Source organism: Trichosurus vulpecula, chromosome 2 (genome assembly GCF_011100635.1).
Source record: "Trichosurus vulpecula isolate mTriVul1 chromosome 2, mTriVul1.pri, whole genome shotgun sequence".
Taxonomy (NCBI): Eukaryota; Metazoa; Chordata; class Mammalia; order Diprotodontia; family Phalangeridae; genus Trichosurus; species Trichosurus vulpecula.
In genome coordinates, this window is record NC_050574.1 from 116,703,338 (window position 1) to 116,715,645 (window position 12,308).

Genomic DNA, 12,308 nt, shown 5'->3' on the forward strand with positions numbered 1-12,308 from the left:
TTTATAAACCCTCTGAGTTTACCCCCAGTTTATCCTATATCTTGTTTCTGCATAGTTGTTCGCATGTTGTCTCTCCCATCAGCCCGTGAGTTCCTTGAGAGCAGGGACTAGTGCCTTCTCTTTTTATGTTCCTGTCACTCAGTAGGTACTTAATAAATGCTTCTTGGTTAACTAGAATCTTTTTACACAGCAGTCTGTTAGCCCACAGTAAAGTTACAAAAATAGTCATTTATCCTGGATTTTGGTGATTCTGTTGTTGGAGTACATACCTAGAAAGTGTTAACAAAAAACCAAACCAAGCCAAAGCTCGCTCTTCAAAGATTTCCACGGTAATAGTAGTATATGGAATTGCAAAACATCTGAAAACAATGTAAATGTGCTACCATAAAACAACGTCTACATAAATTTTGGTACATTAATGTAGGAGAATACGATAATATAATTAAGGCCAGCGAGTATGATGGATACAAAGAATCTGGAAAGACCTTTGCGTAATACAGATTTTGAAGACTATATTCACTGTAAGGCTACGTATCAGTCAGAAGAAAGCCTCTCAGTCTCAGATGCATAATCAGGGGCTTAGCTCAGCGGTTTTGTTGCTAAATTGAGTGAAAGTGGTCTCAGTACTTAAGTTTATTGATTCCAAATCTAGTGCTCTTTCCACCAGGGGTGGGGAACCTGAGGCCCGGAGGCCACATGCGAAGTTTGGATTCAGTCAAAGGGCTGCACTTGACCAAGAGGGCCACGTGTGTCCTCCAGGCTGCATTAGACCATGCCACTGCTATATATTTTTTACTACAACAGTAATAGTATTTATATAGTGCTTTAAGGTTTCCATAGCACTTTACAAATATTATCTCATTTAATTCTCACAGTAGCCCTGGGGGCTAGGTACTCTTATTATCCCTATTTGACAATTGAGGAAACTGAGGCAAACAGGTTAAGTGACTTACCCAGGGTCACACAGCTAGTAAGTGTCTGAGGTCAAATCTGAACTCAGATCTTCCTGATTCCAGATCCAGGGCTCTATCCGCTGAGCCACCTAGCTATCTCAAAAACAGCCAGTGAGGAAACAAGTGAAAATTGCCTTCTTAGACTGGATGACCAAATTAAAACTGGCCCCATTTAGAGTCTCTTGAGCAGGGTTACAAAGGAATGCCAAATTTTGATAGTAGAAAATATTCTGCCTGCAGGCTTACACCTCGTTTAACAGATGTACCATTTGCTGATGACTTTCGCACTATAAACCGTCATCAGAAGAATACCCTGAACTAGGCAAATGAATGACCATCACCCCTGTCCCCCACCTTTTTTCCTGGAACTTGTAGATTATAACATCAGCTCTGCCCCTGAGCCAAGGCAAATCTGAGGGTCACTACAGCTAGAATATAGTAAAGAGGAGAGGAGAGGAGGGGAGAAAGAAAGAAGAAAAGAGAAGAAGGGAGAAGGGGAATGAAGGGGGGGGGAAAGACTATTGACTAAAGGCAGGAGGGAGGCCTAGTTAGTGCCTGCTGTTTGTCTTTCTTTGTCTTGGGGGGCCCCAAGTGCTTTGACCTGTGTGTGAAAGGATAGAGGCCATTTTCAGCTTTGGAGAACCCCTCCTTCTTCCTTGGGCCAGGAAATGCACAAACGCTTTCCTCAGGGGTCAGATCTGCAGCAGCCCTCACTTCACCTCTGAGCAAAGTAGTCTGGCGAGAGAAGTCTCTCCACCTGGTTGAAATTTTTGACCTGTTCTCATTTGTGGGGCTCTGTTAATTGGAGTGATGCAAACAAATTTAGACTGACTCACTCCAGGTCGTGTGAAGCATTCAAACAGGCCAAGCCTTGGATGAGGCTCAAAAAATGCACAAGCTCATTATACCTATGACCTGGAACAGCTGTTGACACAATGCACACCTGTGTGCAGAAGAAACAAACCTTCTGGGATGCGTGTCATAGAACCAGTAGGACCGTGGGGCTCTAAGGCATTTCGAATATCACTCTCCCCTGTAGAACGTTAGTTCCTGTTTCATTTTGGTCTTTATAACCTGGTGCCTAGGGCTTTACATATAGGCCCCCCAGAGAAGGCCCTCAGGGCCTTAAAATACAGTTGGATGGGAAGACTGGTCCTCTGATTTCATTGCTATAGAGAACTCCCAGATGAGGAAATTGCTTCTACTAATGTAAGTCAGCGCCTTCTTTGCAAAGTGTACCAAGAGGTTAAGTGACTTACCCAGGGTGAGTCTTTTAAGGAGATGATGCATGAAGAGGACTGATGACATCACCCATGACTTAAGTGAGGCAGAGCTACACAAAGTCATGAGCTTCACTCTCTCTTGTAGAGTCACTGAAGTCCAGTGGCAGGACAAAAATCAACAAAACTGGCGATAGGGAGAAAATATATACACAATAGCCCATGTACACAAGTGACACAGACTGTGATGAGGATGTGACAAGTCCAAAGTGCAGTGAGATTTCAGAGGGAGAGAATTCTTCTAGCCCTAAGTCTCGGAGCTCGTGATTAACAGCTGGGACTAGACTCAGGTTTACGCAGTTCCCAAGCCAAGGGCCTTTCCATGACCCCACTGTGTGTGGCTCTCACTTTTAGGAGGATGACCCGCAGGATCACAGTTTAGAGCTGGAAAGAGGCTCACTAGTCACAAAGTCCAACCCTCTCATTCGCAGATGAGGAAACCGAGGCCCAGAGAAATCATGCCAGTGAAAACTAAAAAAAGGATGTAAGGCCTCCTTCCTTTGTTGCCACAGCCCACTCACAACCAAAGCATAAGATCCTAGAGTTTGACAGGGATCTTAGAGGTTGTCTAGACCAAAGACCTCATTTTACAAGTGAGGAAGTTGAGGAACAGGGATGACTTCTTTCCTGGAACTTGTAGATTATAACATAAGCTCTGCCCCTGAGCCAAGGCAAACCTGAGGGTGACTACAGCTAGAATGTAGTAAGGAGGGGAGGGAAGGAAGAAAGAAGCAAAGAAAAGAAGGGAGAAGGGGAAAGAAGAGGAGGAGGGGGAGATATATGACTTATATGGCTTTCCCAGAGTCACATAACTTGTGTCTTAGGTGAGATTTGAACCTGAGTCCTCCTGACTCCAAGTCTTATGCCCTTTCCCACTATTCCAGGCTGCCTCCAATAAGATCTTCTTAACTTTGAAAAAAAAATTTATTCAATGGCCAGATAGAATATAGGCCCCTTCTAAACCAAAAATGAGTCATTTGAGCCTAAGGCAGGCTTGCTTTTATTAAAGGGCCAAAAAGAATTTGATTCAAGATAAATGAGAGGTGTCACAATTACCATGGAGACACAACTCAATTGGACCAGATTTATTAAACCCTTCCTGTGTACAGGGTGCCTTGCTAAGTACTAACACACAGAAACGGATATCACCTAGGCCTTCTGCATAAGGAATCTAAGAATTCCAGGGAGATAACATGTGCAAGAAAAATTATGCAATAGCATAGAATATAAACACAGCAAAGATTAAAAGTTAGGCAAAAAGGCTCAAAAAAATTTGGGGAGAGAGAGGTCACTTTCTCCTTGGAGGGTTGTGTCTGGGGAAAATCAGAGAACGCTTCAAAGTCATCTGAGGTAAGGTCCTTTTAACTGAAGGAACAACAGAATGTCAAAAGCTGATTTGTGGAAGGAAGGCGTTTCAGGAGTGGGGAAGGGAATGTGTGATCATGGTTGGTAAGAGAAGGTCAAGGGGTGGCCAGTAGTCTTGCTTGCCGGAAAGTGGAACAGAGGGAAATAAAGTAGAGGAGCCCAGATGAGAAGAAGAGTTTCTCAGGTTTGGGTACCAAGATAGAAGAATCAAAGTAGTTCCAGATCACGGACCAGGCAAAGTATTTTCTGTATTCTTAGAAGACGGTGTGATTAGTGAAGCATGGTGAATCAGGAGATGGAGCTTAAGGCCCGGCTCTGCCTTTTCCTAGCCATGTAACCTAAGAGCTCATCTCAGAACCTTGCTGAGCCACAGCTTCCTTATCTGTAAAATGGGAATAATCCTCCGCTCCTTCTCCTTCCCTCTTTCCCCCTCAGTGAGCAGCAAGGGCAAGGTTTAGAAAAGGGAACACAGCAGCTGCAGCAAACCCCTGGTTAAATGTGTTACACAGACTTTGACATCACTTAACTTTATTATCAGTGATTCATCTCTGGATTGTTTTCATATAATCAATTTTTAATTAAATTTGACTTTCCTTACATCTGTTCAGAAGGGCTTTCCCCCTTGGAACTGGCAAACATAAAAGCTTGGTGAGCCAGACTTGTCCATTTGGAAAAGAGAAAGGGCTGAGGGAAATTGAGGAGAAAGAGGGGAAAGTCAGCTGCCCCTTGGATTTGTATTGTCCCAGGGGATTAGTGTTAGCAACCCCAAGAGAGTCCTTTCATTCCTGTAATGCTGAGAAGTAAAGTGTGGCTGCTTTTCTGCAGAGCGACACTCTGGATTTTGGGGGTTTTTTTCTCATTCTTCCTTCCCCCCACTGTCTTCTCCCACTTCCTCTCCTCCCCACCTCCTTCCTGCCCCATCTCTTGATCGTCCCCCCAGAGATCTGCGCGTCAGACTGTGGAGGCCATGGAGTCTGCGTGGGAGGCACCTGTCGCTGTGAGGATGGCTGGATGGGGTCAACCTGTGATCAGAGGGCATGCCACCCTCGCTGCAACGAGCACGGGACCTGCCGGGATGGCAAATGTGAATGCAGCCCAGGCTGGAATGGAGAGCATTGCACCATTGGTACGGGGGACAGGAAACAACCTTTAAAGGCATTGTTAGGCTGGGATGGGGGGTTAGGGGGTAAGGGGTGGGAGGAGGCAGAAGCATGTCTCATTGGGTTTATGTGACGTGGTGTAGCATGAACGCCTCTCCTTGTGCATTTCACCTCTGACATCATCCATTTTCATGTGGGAACTCAGCAGAAATGTCCTTTCATTGAGTGACGCCATCACCAGCTTTTTCATAACTCATGAGAAAGTTAAATCAGCAGTACACATCCCTAATTCTCCTGGCTCCCCACTCCCACCACCCCCAGTCACGCTCTTCACTGAGCCACTGAGGTATCGTCCGAAGAGCTTTGGGTCTGGAGGCATCCCTGGGCTCCAGTACCAGCTCTGACACCAGCTTTGTGATTCTGAGAAAACACACTCTGTGATTCGGCTTTCTCACCTGAAAAATGGAGGCCATAATATATGCCATATGTATCTCACAGAGCGTAGCTGGGAAGACCAAGTGAGATTAGGCATGTCAAGCACTTTGTAAAACCAAAATACAAGCTATTATTACTCAATTCTGCTAACAGTTCTTGAGCATGTATACAGAATCCTTTCTCACTAAGGATCAGATTACAAGTTGAATAGTTGAGGTTTCCTATTTAATTGGAAGGGGCTGGGTTTACACTAACTCAGTTCAACAAATGTAAAAGGTAAATCCTACAGATATTTCCTAAGCACTCAGCAGGAGAGGAAAGCTAGCCTCAAAGCCAGAAAGTCCTGAATTTAAGGCCTGCCTTTGACAAATACTAATGGTGCGACCATGAAAAATGTCACTTAATGTCTCTTGGTATTTATCGTAGCTATTTCTAGCTAGCATTTATATAGTACTTTAAATTTTGCAAAGTACTTTACAAATATTATTTCATTGTGTCTTAACAACAAACAACCCTGAGAGATAGGGCTGTTATCATCCCATTTTAGAGTTGAAGAAACTGAAGCAGACAGCCATTAAGTGACTCCTCCAGGCATACAGCTGATAAGGCATTGTTGGAATTCAGGTCTTCCTGACTGACTTCAGGCCTGGTGTTCTGTCTACTGCATGACCTGGCTGCCTCTCAGTGCCCCCAGGCAACATTCTAGTCTTAAATCAGTGAGCTACAAGTAGAGGGATCTCCCTATACCAATAAAATCTCAGTTTTAAGTCCCTATCCCTAACCCTACTCTGTGTCCTCTACTGTGCTAAGCACCAGGGAAGAGGATAAGAGCAATAAGAACTCATATTGCAGTCAGGTTTTACAGTTTAGAAAATGTTTTCTTCAAAGGCCTAAACAAATTATTTTCCCTTGGTCAGAGAGTGAGGAGGCCTTGAATAAGGTGTTTTGACTGTAAGCCCAGACCCTGTCTTCAAGGAATTAACAGTCTAGGGATATACACAGACATTTATTGAGTACCTCTTACATGCAGTGCCCTAGGCTCTGTACTAAAGAAGATAAAAACACGAATAAGACTTCAGTCCTTGTCCTCTGAGAACTAAAACAAGGAAGCCCCAAGCTCGGCACCTTCAAATCCAGTTACAATGGTCACCAACCTCAGAACTCACACTGAGCTTCCAAAATCCTGCTGAGGGCTTCTTGATAGACACGGGAAGGGAATATATGGCATGTCCAGCCTCCTGTTCAACTCTAGCCCCTTCCTTCATTTGCCCCTCCCTTACTTCTTTTACTGTCCTAGTTAGATGGAGGCACAATCACAGAAGTATTCATTCATTTATAAAAGCAAACATTCATCAAGGGACACTTGAGTACAGAGTGTTGTCCTGGGTGTTAGAAGGGATCTTAGAATATAGAATGGAGAGCTGGAAAGAACCTATAAATTGATAAAGTCAGAAGGCACCTGAGCGATTGGTGGTCAATAGACATTTATTAAGTACCTACTATGTGCCAGGCACCATGCTAAGAGATGGGGGATAATTTTTTTCCCTCAAGGAACCCCATCTAATAGAAGAGAAAACATAAAAACAACTATGTACAAACAAGATCTATAAAGGATAAATTGGAGATAATCAATAGAGGAAAGGCCCTAACCTTAAGGGAGACCAGGAAAGGCTTCTCGTGGATGGGATTTTAGACAGAACTTGAAGGAAGCCAGGAGTCAGATGAGGAGGGGGAGCTTCTGGACAATGGTCAGTGAAAATGCCACCTCCCTCGTTGTTCAGAAGAGTAAACCAAAGCTTTGAGAGAACAAGTGATTTGTCCAGAGTCACACAGTAGAGCTGAAACTGGAACCCACTTCTCCTGCCTTCCAGTCCTGGAATCTCTCCCTTATATACCACATAACCCATCTTAGGCCATGACTATTTGCTATAAAACCCAGTTTCCTTATGCCTCTCCTTTCTTGCCTTCCTGCTAGCTTCTTGCTTTGTTGAGATAGCAGTTTGGCTTGCTTTATCATCAACAGAGAACACAAACAAAAGCACTCCTTATAGACTTAAACTGAGGCCAGGGGAAGGAGGTTTGCCTGTTTGTTGTAGGGCACTTTATTTCTTTTTCAAATCTGGCCTCAGACACTTACTAGCTGTGTGACCCTGGGCAAGTCACTTAACCCTGTTTACCTCACTTTCCTCATCTGTAAAATGAACTGGAGAAGGAAATGGCAAACAACTTTAGTATCTTTGCCAAGAAACCCCAAATGGGGTCATGAAGAGTTGGGCACAACTGAAAAATGACCACACAATAAAAATTATAATTAGATGGTTAGCAGTTGGGTCTAAGAGTCAGGGCTTTTTAAGAATCATTCCCAGCTCCTCTAGTGATTAGTGAATGAGCCTTCCTGCTGCCATGCAGAAGGTAGCCACTGAATGTCCTGATGTGCCGTTGAGTCCTAAGTGGATAATATAATGCCCTTGTGTGAGATCTGTACTGTACAGGTGGCAGTTTCTTTATGTCCTTTGCCATTTAAAGACCTGTAAGGGGGGAAAAACCTATGTCTCCTAAAACATTTGTGCTACTCCTGAGAGAACCATAAGATTCAGGGAAGGAAGGGAATTTAGGCCCTCATAACAGCCATCGATTTGGAACCAGAAAGGACCTTAGGAATCATCAAATGCAACTACTTAATTTTAAAAGGAGGAAAATGGGGTCCAGAGAAGGAGCACCTTATCTAACATCACATAGGCAAAGGGGCAAAGTCAAGGTTCACACCAAGACCTTCTAACTCCCACTACAAGCTCTCATCACTGCACAAAACTTCCTTCTCCCATCGTGTCCTACTCCAACGTAGTATCCAAAAATATGTCATTTTCCCTCTTCCAGAATATTGTTTCTTCATTAAGCAAAATATTGATGAAGCACCCTCTTTGGTCAGATGACAAGGTTATATAAGACAGTGTCCCTACCGTCATAAACCTTAAACTTCATTGGCCCACTATCGCCCATACAAACATCCCATACTGCCTCTATCAATTCCAGCTGTTGCATCTTGTTCTGCCCTGCAGGGTCAAGCAGGACAGTGCTTTCCATGAGACCCCCTCATGTATTTGTAAACAGCTGTCATGGCTTCTTCCCTTCTTCAGTTCCTTCAAAGAACCCCCTTCTTCTTCAGCTGGAGCCCACTGTTGTTTGAGGATGTTAGCTGTTTTTAATCATTTGTTTAGAATTCTATTGCCCTAGTCGCCAGACTGTCCAAAGATTGTGAACATCAGCCTCTGAGATGATAAAATCATCTTTGTCCAGGCTAAATGACTGGGTATTTAGGAAAATTCCCCAAACCCATAGCATAAATGATGCTCAAGGAGATCTGTCAACAAATTCAGCTCCATTTCAGGCTTTCCCTAGTTGGTTATTTTGTTTGGGTTCCCCCTCCTTATGACTCTACAAACTGGTTTAGGCAACACCTGCACCCCCTTTTGGAGTCTAGAATTCGATTTCTCACCCTCCCCCTTTAATTCCTATTGCCACGGGGCTGTGGTCTTTTGAGAACCAATTCTCCTCTGAAGTCACAGGTGGTGGTTTCGCCTTCTGGGCCCTGCCTGTGACGGCTGCACAGACTGCCCCCTGAAGTTTGACCAAGTCATAAATACCGGCATGATTTAATAGGATGTTGAAGAGGTATCAAGCCCTAGTGTTGGCACAGATGAAAGGACATTGGCCTGCACTGATGTGCTGAACATTCCCCCCGTCCCTGTCTCCTTTCCCTGCATGATGACTCGCTCAATTGCAGATGACCCTCTCTCGCATTTCTGCCTGGCTGTATCGTGTCATTTCAGGTGTAACACTCCAATGTCTTTGTGTACAGGTAACACAAGAGGACACACACCATAGGTACAGGCTCACCCTGGCTGCTCTTGTCCACTGGTCCCACGAAAGCATGACATTTGACAAAACAGTGCTCCTGGGGCCAGTCAGTCCCATAGTACAGAGGAGGAAGGAGATTGAGTCTCCCTAGTGGGGAATGGGAGCAGAGCCAGAGCTTCTGGGAGTTAGAGATGGAAGGGAAGGGAGAAGAAAAGAGTCTAATGACATTGTGGTAAAGTCCATCATGGCTATCTTAATATCATTATCAAAAGAGTCCTTGTGGAGTAGTGGAAAGAGCACTGGGTTTGGAGAGCCCTGGGGCCAAATCCTGCTTCTCCTACTTGTTGCCTTTGTGACCCTTGAAAAGTCACTTCCTCCCTCTCTGGGACTCCATTTCTTCACGTATAAAGTGGGATGGTTGGACTAGATGAGCTCTAAGGCACCTTCCAGCTCTCCGTCCTGGGATCTTATAATACAGATCTGGACACTCTCCTGTAGGATACATACATACATACATTGTTTTTCTACCTTCACACAAGTGGGAAATTTCATTTTATCTTTTAAAGTAGCAAAATATACTTAATCATAACTCACCGTTGGATACCATTTTAGGGTTTATGTGAGAGACAGTTTGGGTTAGCTGATAGAGCGCTCAGAACCAGGAAGAACCGTGTCCCAATTCTGCTTCTGGGTTTGTGGTCATGGGCAAGTCCCCTTTCCCCTTTGAGCTCGTAAGTCTCCTCACACACACTGTTATCATGAGGGCTGTTTTCAGGCCAGAATTTTGGGTATCGGGATGTGGGTGAATTTCCTGGATGAGGAGATGCCAATGCTCGTCAGCACTTTATCGGCTTAGTGATATGAAGGAAGGGGTGTGTGTGAGGAGAGGAGCTGGGTTTCAATCCCACCTCTGCTCCGTGATACCTGTGTGAGTCACAGGTGTAAGTCACCGGCCCATCTGGGCCTCAGTTTCCTCAACTGTACGATGAAGGGAAGGAAGGAAACAAGCTTTTATTAAGTGCCTACCTTGTGCCACGTGCTCTGTAGATGTTAATCAAAGGGCTTTCGTGTGCTAAGGGCTTTCTGAATATTATCTTATTTTGCCCTCTCAACAACCATAGGAGCCATTTTACAGATGAGAAATTGAGGCAGGGAGACATTGAGTGACTTATCCAAGGTTACACAGCTAGTGTCTGAGGCAGGATTTGAACTTGGGTCTTTCTTACTCCAGGTCCCATGCTCTGTTCACTGTAGCACGACCTAGCTGCCTTAGAGGATCTTAAGATCTCTTCTAAATGCTGTGATCCTCCCAGGTCCTACCATGTGCAGGTCAGCCTCTATGAGCCATAGCGCCATCCCAAAGTGGTTATGAGGAATGTCAACCTTATGTTTAGAAATGGGAGCAATCATTCTTCAGTGATTAACTGTACGGCCACAAGAATGATGCTTATTAAAGGCCCATCAGGCCTTTGGTTCTGTGATTGTTGAGCGCTCCTGGTTCTTTTTAATTTTTTAAATCAAAGAATGTTCTTATTAAATGGGCCACTCCAGGTGTTCTTGCATTTATCACCACTCAGATTTATGCAGACATCAGTCCCATTTCATAGGTATGTGGAAAGCAAAGGCATCTTTAAGCCCATCTGGTCCAATCGCTGCATTTTATCCCAGCAGTTTATTATTGTTCTATTCTTTCAGATATTTGAAATAAGATTAATTAATAACTTCTACCTTCTCTAAACACAAAGATGCCTATCTCTTATCTGTGAGACACACTGTACCCACCACTGAAGGTAAAATGAGTTGCTTTAGGCCACATCTCAAAATTGCTGGTAATGTGGAATCTATATTTAATTGTCTTTTCCAGATAATCTGCATGCCCGATATATGTTTTTTCTTTTTTGGTCAGGGAGGAGTGGACATGGAGGAGAAAACAGGGCAGCTAGGTGGTGCAGTGGGTAGAGTGCTGGGCCTAGAGTCAGGAGGGCCCGAGTTCAAATGCAGCCTCAGATACTTCCTAGCTGTGTGCCTCAGTTTCCTCATCTGTAAAATGAACTAGAGAAGGAAATGCCAAACCACTCCAGTATCTTTGCCAAGAAAACCCCAAATGGGGTCACAGAGAGTCGGACATGACTAAAACAACTCAACAATAACAACAGAGGAGAAAAGGGGTGCTATAGCAAGATTCCCATAGAGAAATCTGGGAAACACAGCCCTCCTTTAGGATGAATTTGTTTCTTCTATGTTTTTCTGGGAAACAATCAGGACCATAATATATAATTTATCATAAGTTAGTAATTTTCTTCAAAATAATAATAACTGACCTTCATCTAGCATTTACATGCTTTAGTTAGAGTTACACAGTGAAGTTACAGAGTGTTTCATGTGCAGTATCTCATGTGATCCTTACAACAAACTGTGAGATACTTAATATGACTATTAATTAGAATAAATATTAATATGAATTAATTAGAACCCATCCTACAGATGAAGAAGAGGCTCAGAGAGGAGCATGATAATCTCACCTATTCCTGTGATGCTTTGAGGTTCACAAAGTCCTGCCCCCCATGGCACACCTGTGGGATAGATAGATAACCACCATCATGGTTAGGAAAGACCAAGTAGATGGTCCTCTTTTCACCATCATTGCTAAGTGGAGATACAACATGGAACCACAGAATTTTTTCTGTCTCAAAGATGGAAGGGACCCAAGAGTTATTTTCTCCATTTTACAGATGAAAAAAAGAGGCTCACACAAGTATAGTTTTTTTTTTCCCAGAGTACTGGTAAACAGGGCTCACACAAGTATAGTTTTTGTCCCAGAGCGCTGGTAAATACCGGCTCTGAGATTTGAATCCTGGCTCCAAACTCAGTGCCCTTTCCACTCAAACACAGCTTCCTCACCCAAAAATATGTTGCCTCTTAAAAAAACAAAACAGGACTTTTGCTCCCCCTCTATATTAAGTGACAGAAGATTACCATGACATATCAACTGAACTATCAGCAAATAACGTCTTTAAAATTCCAAACCTTCACCCAAACTGGTGGTTATTCAAGACAGTAGAGATACTGAATTTCTCATTATATGATAAATCCCAGTCTTTAAACCAGATTGACATTAGGGAGTTGAGAACATAATCTCACTCTGATATGTCATGATTCCCCGACTGAGTAACACCAGACTTCCTGGTAGAAAGCAATCTACAAAGAAAGGCCACGCTTTCTAAGGAAGACTTTCCCCCCTTAGGCCTGACAACTATCAAGTTTCACTTATGCAACCTATAAGCTCTTATCTTTGAGCTTGCCATGTGGTATCAGTG

The 12,308-nt window shown here is 43.8% G+C and overlaps 1 protein-coding gene across 1 annotated transcript in view; it reads left to right on the top strand.

The window, feature by feature from the left end:
- The window catches only part of TENM4 (teneurin transmembrane protein 4), a 514,686-nt gene that overhangs the window by 257,956 nt on the left and 244,422 nt on the right, over nucleotides 1-12,308 (top strand). Inside the window, 1 exon segment of the mRNA XM_036743921.1 lies at nucleotides 4,539-4,724. Within this exon segment, the coding sequence (XP_036599816.1) occupies nucleotides 4,539-4,724 (186 nt within the window).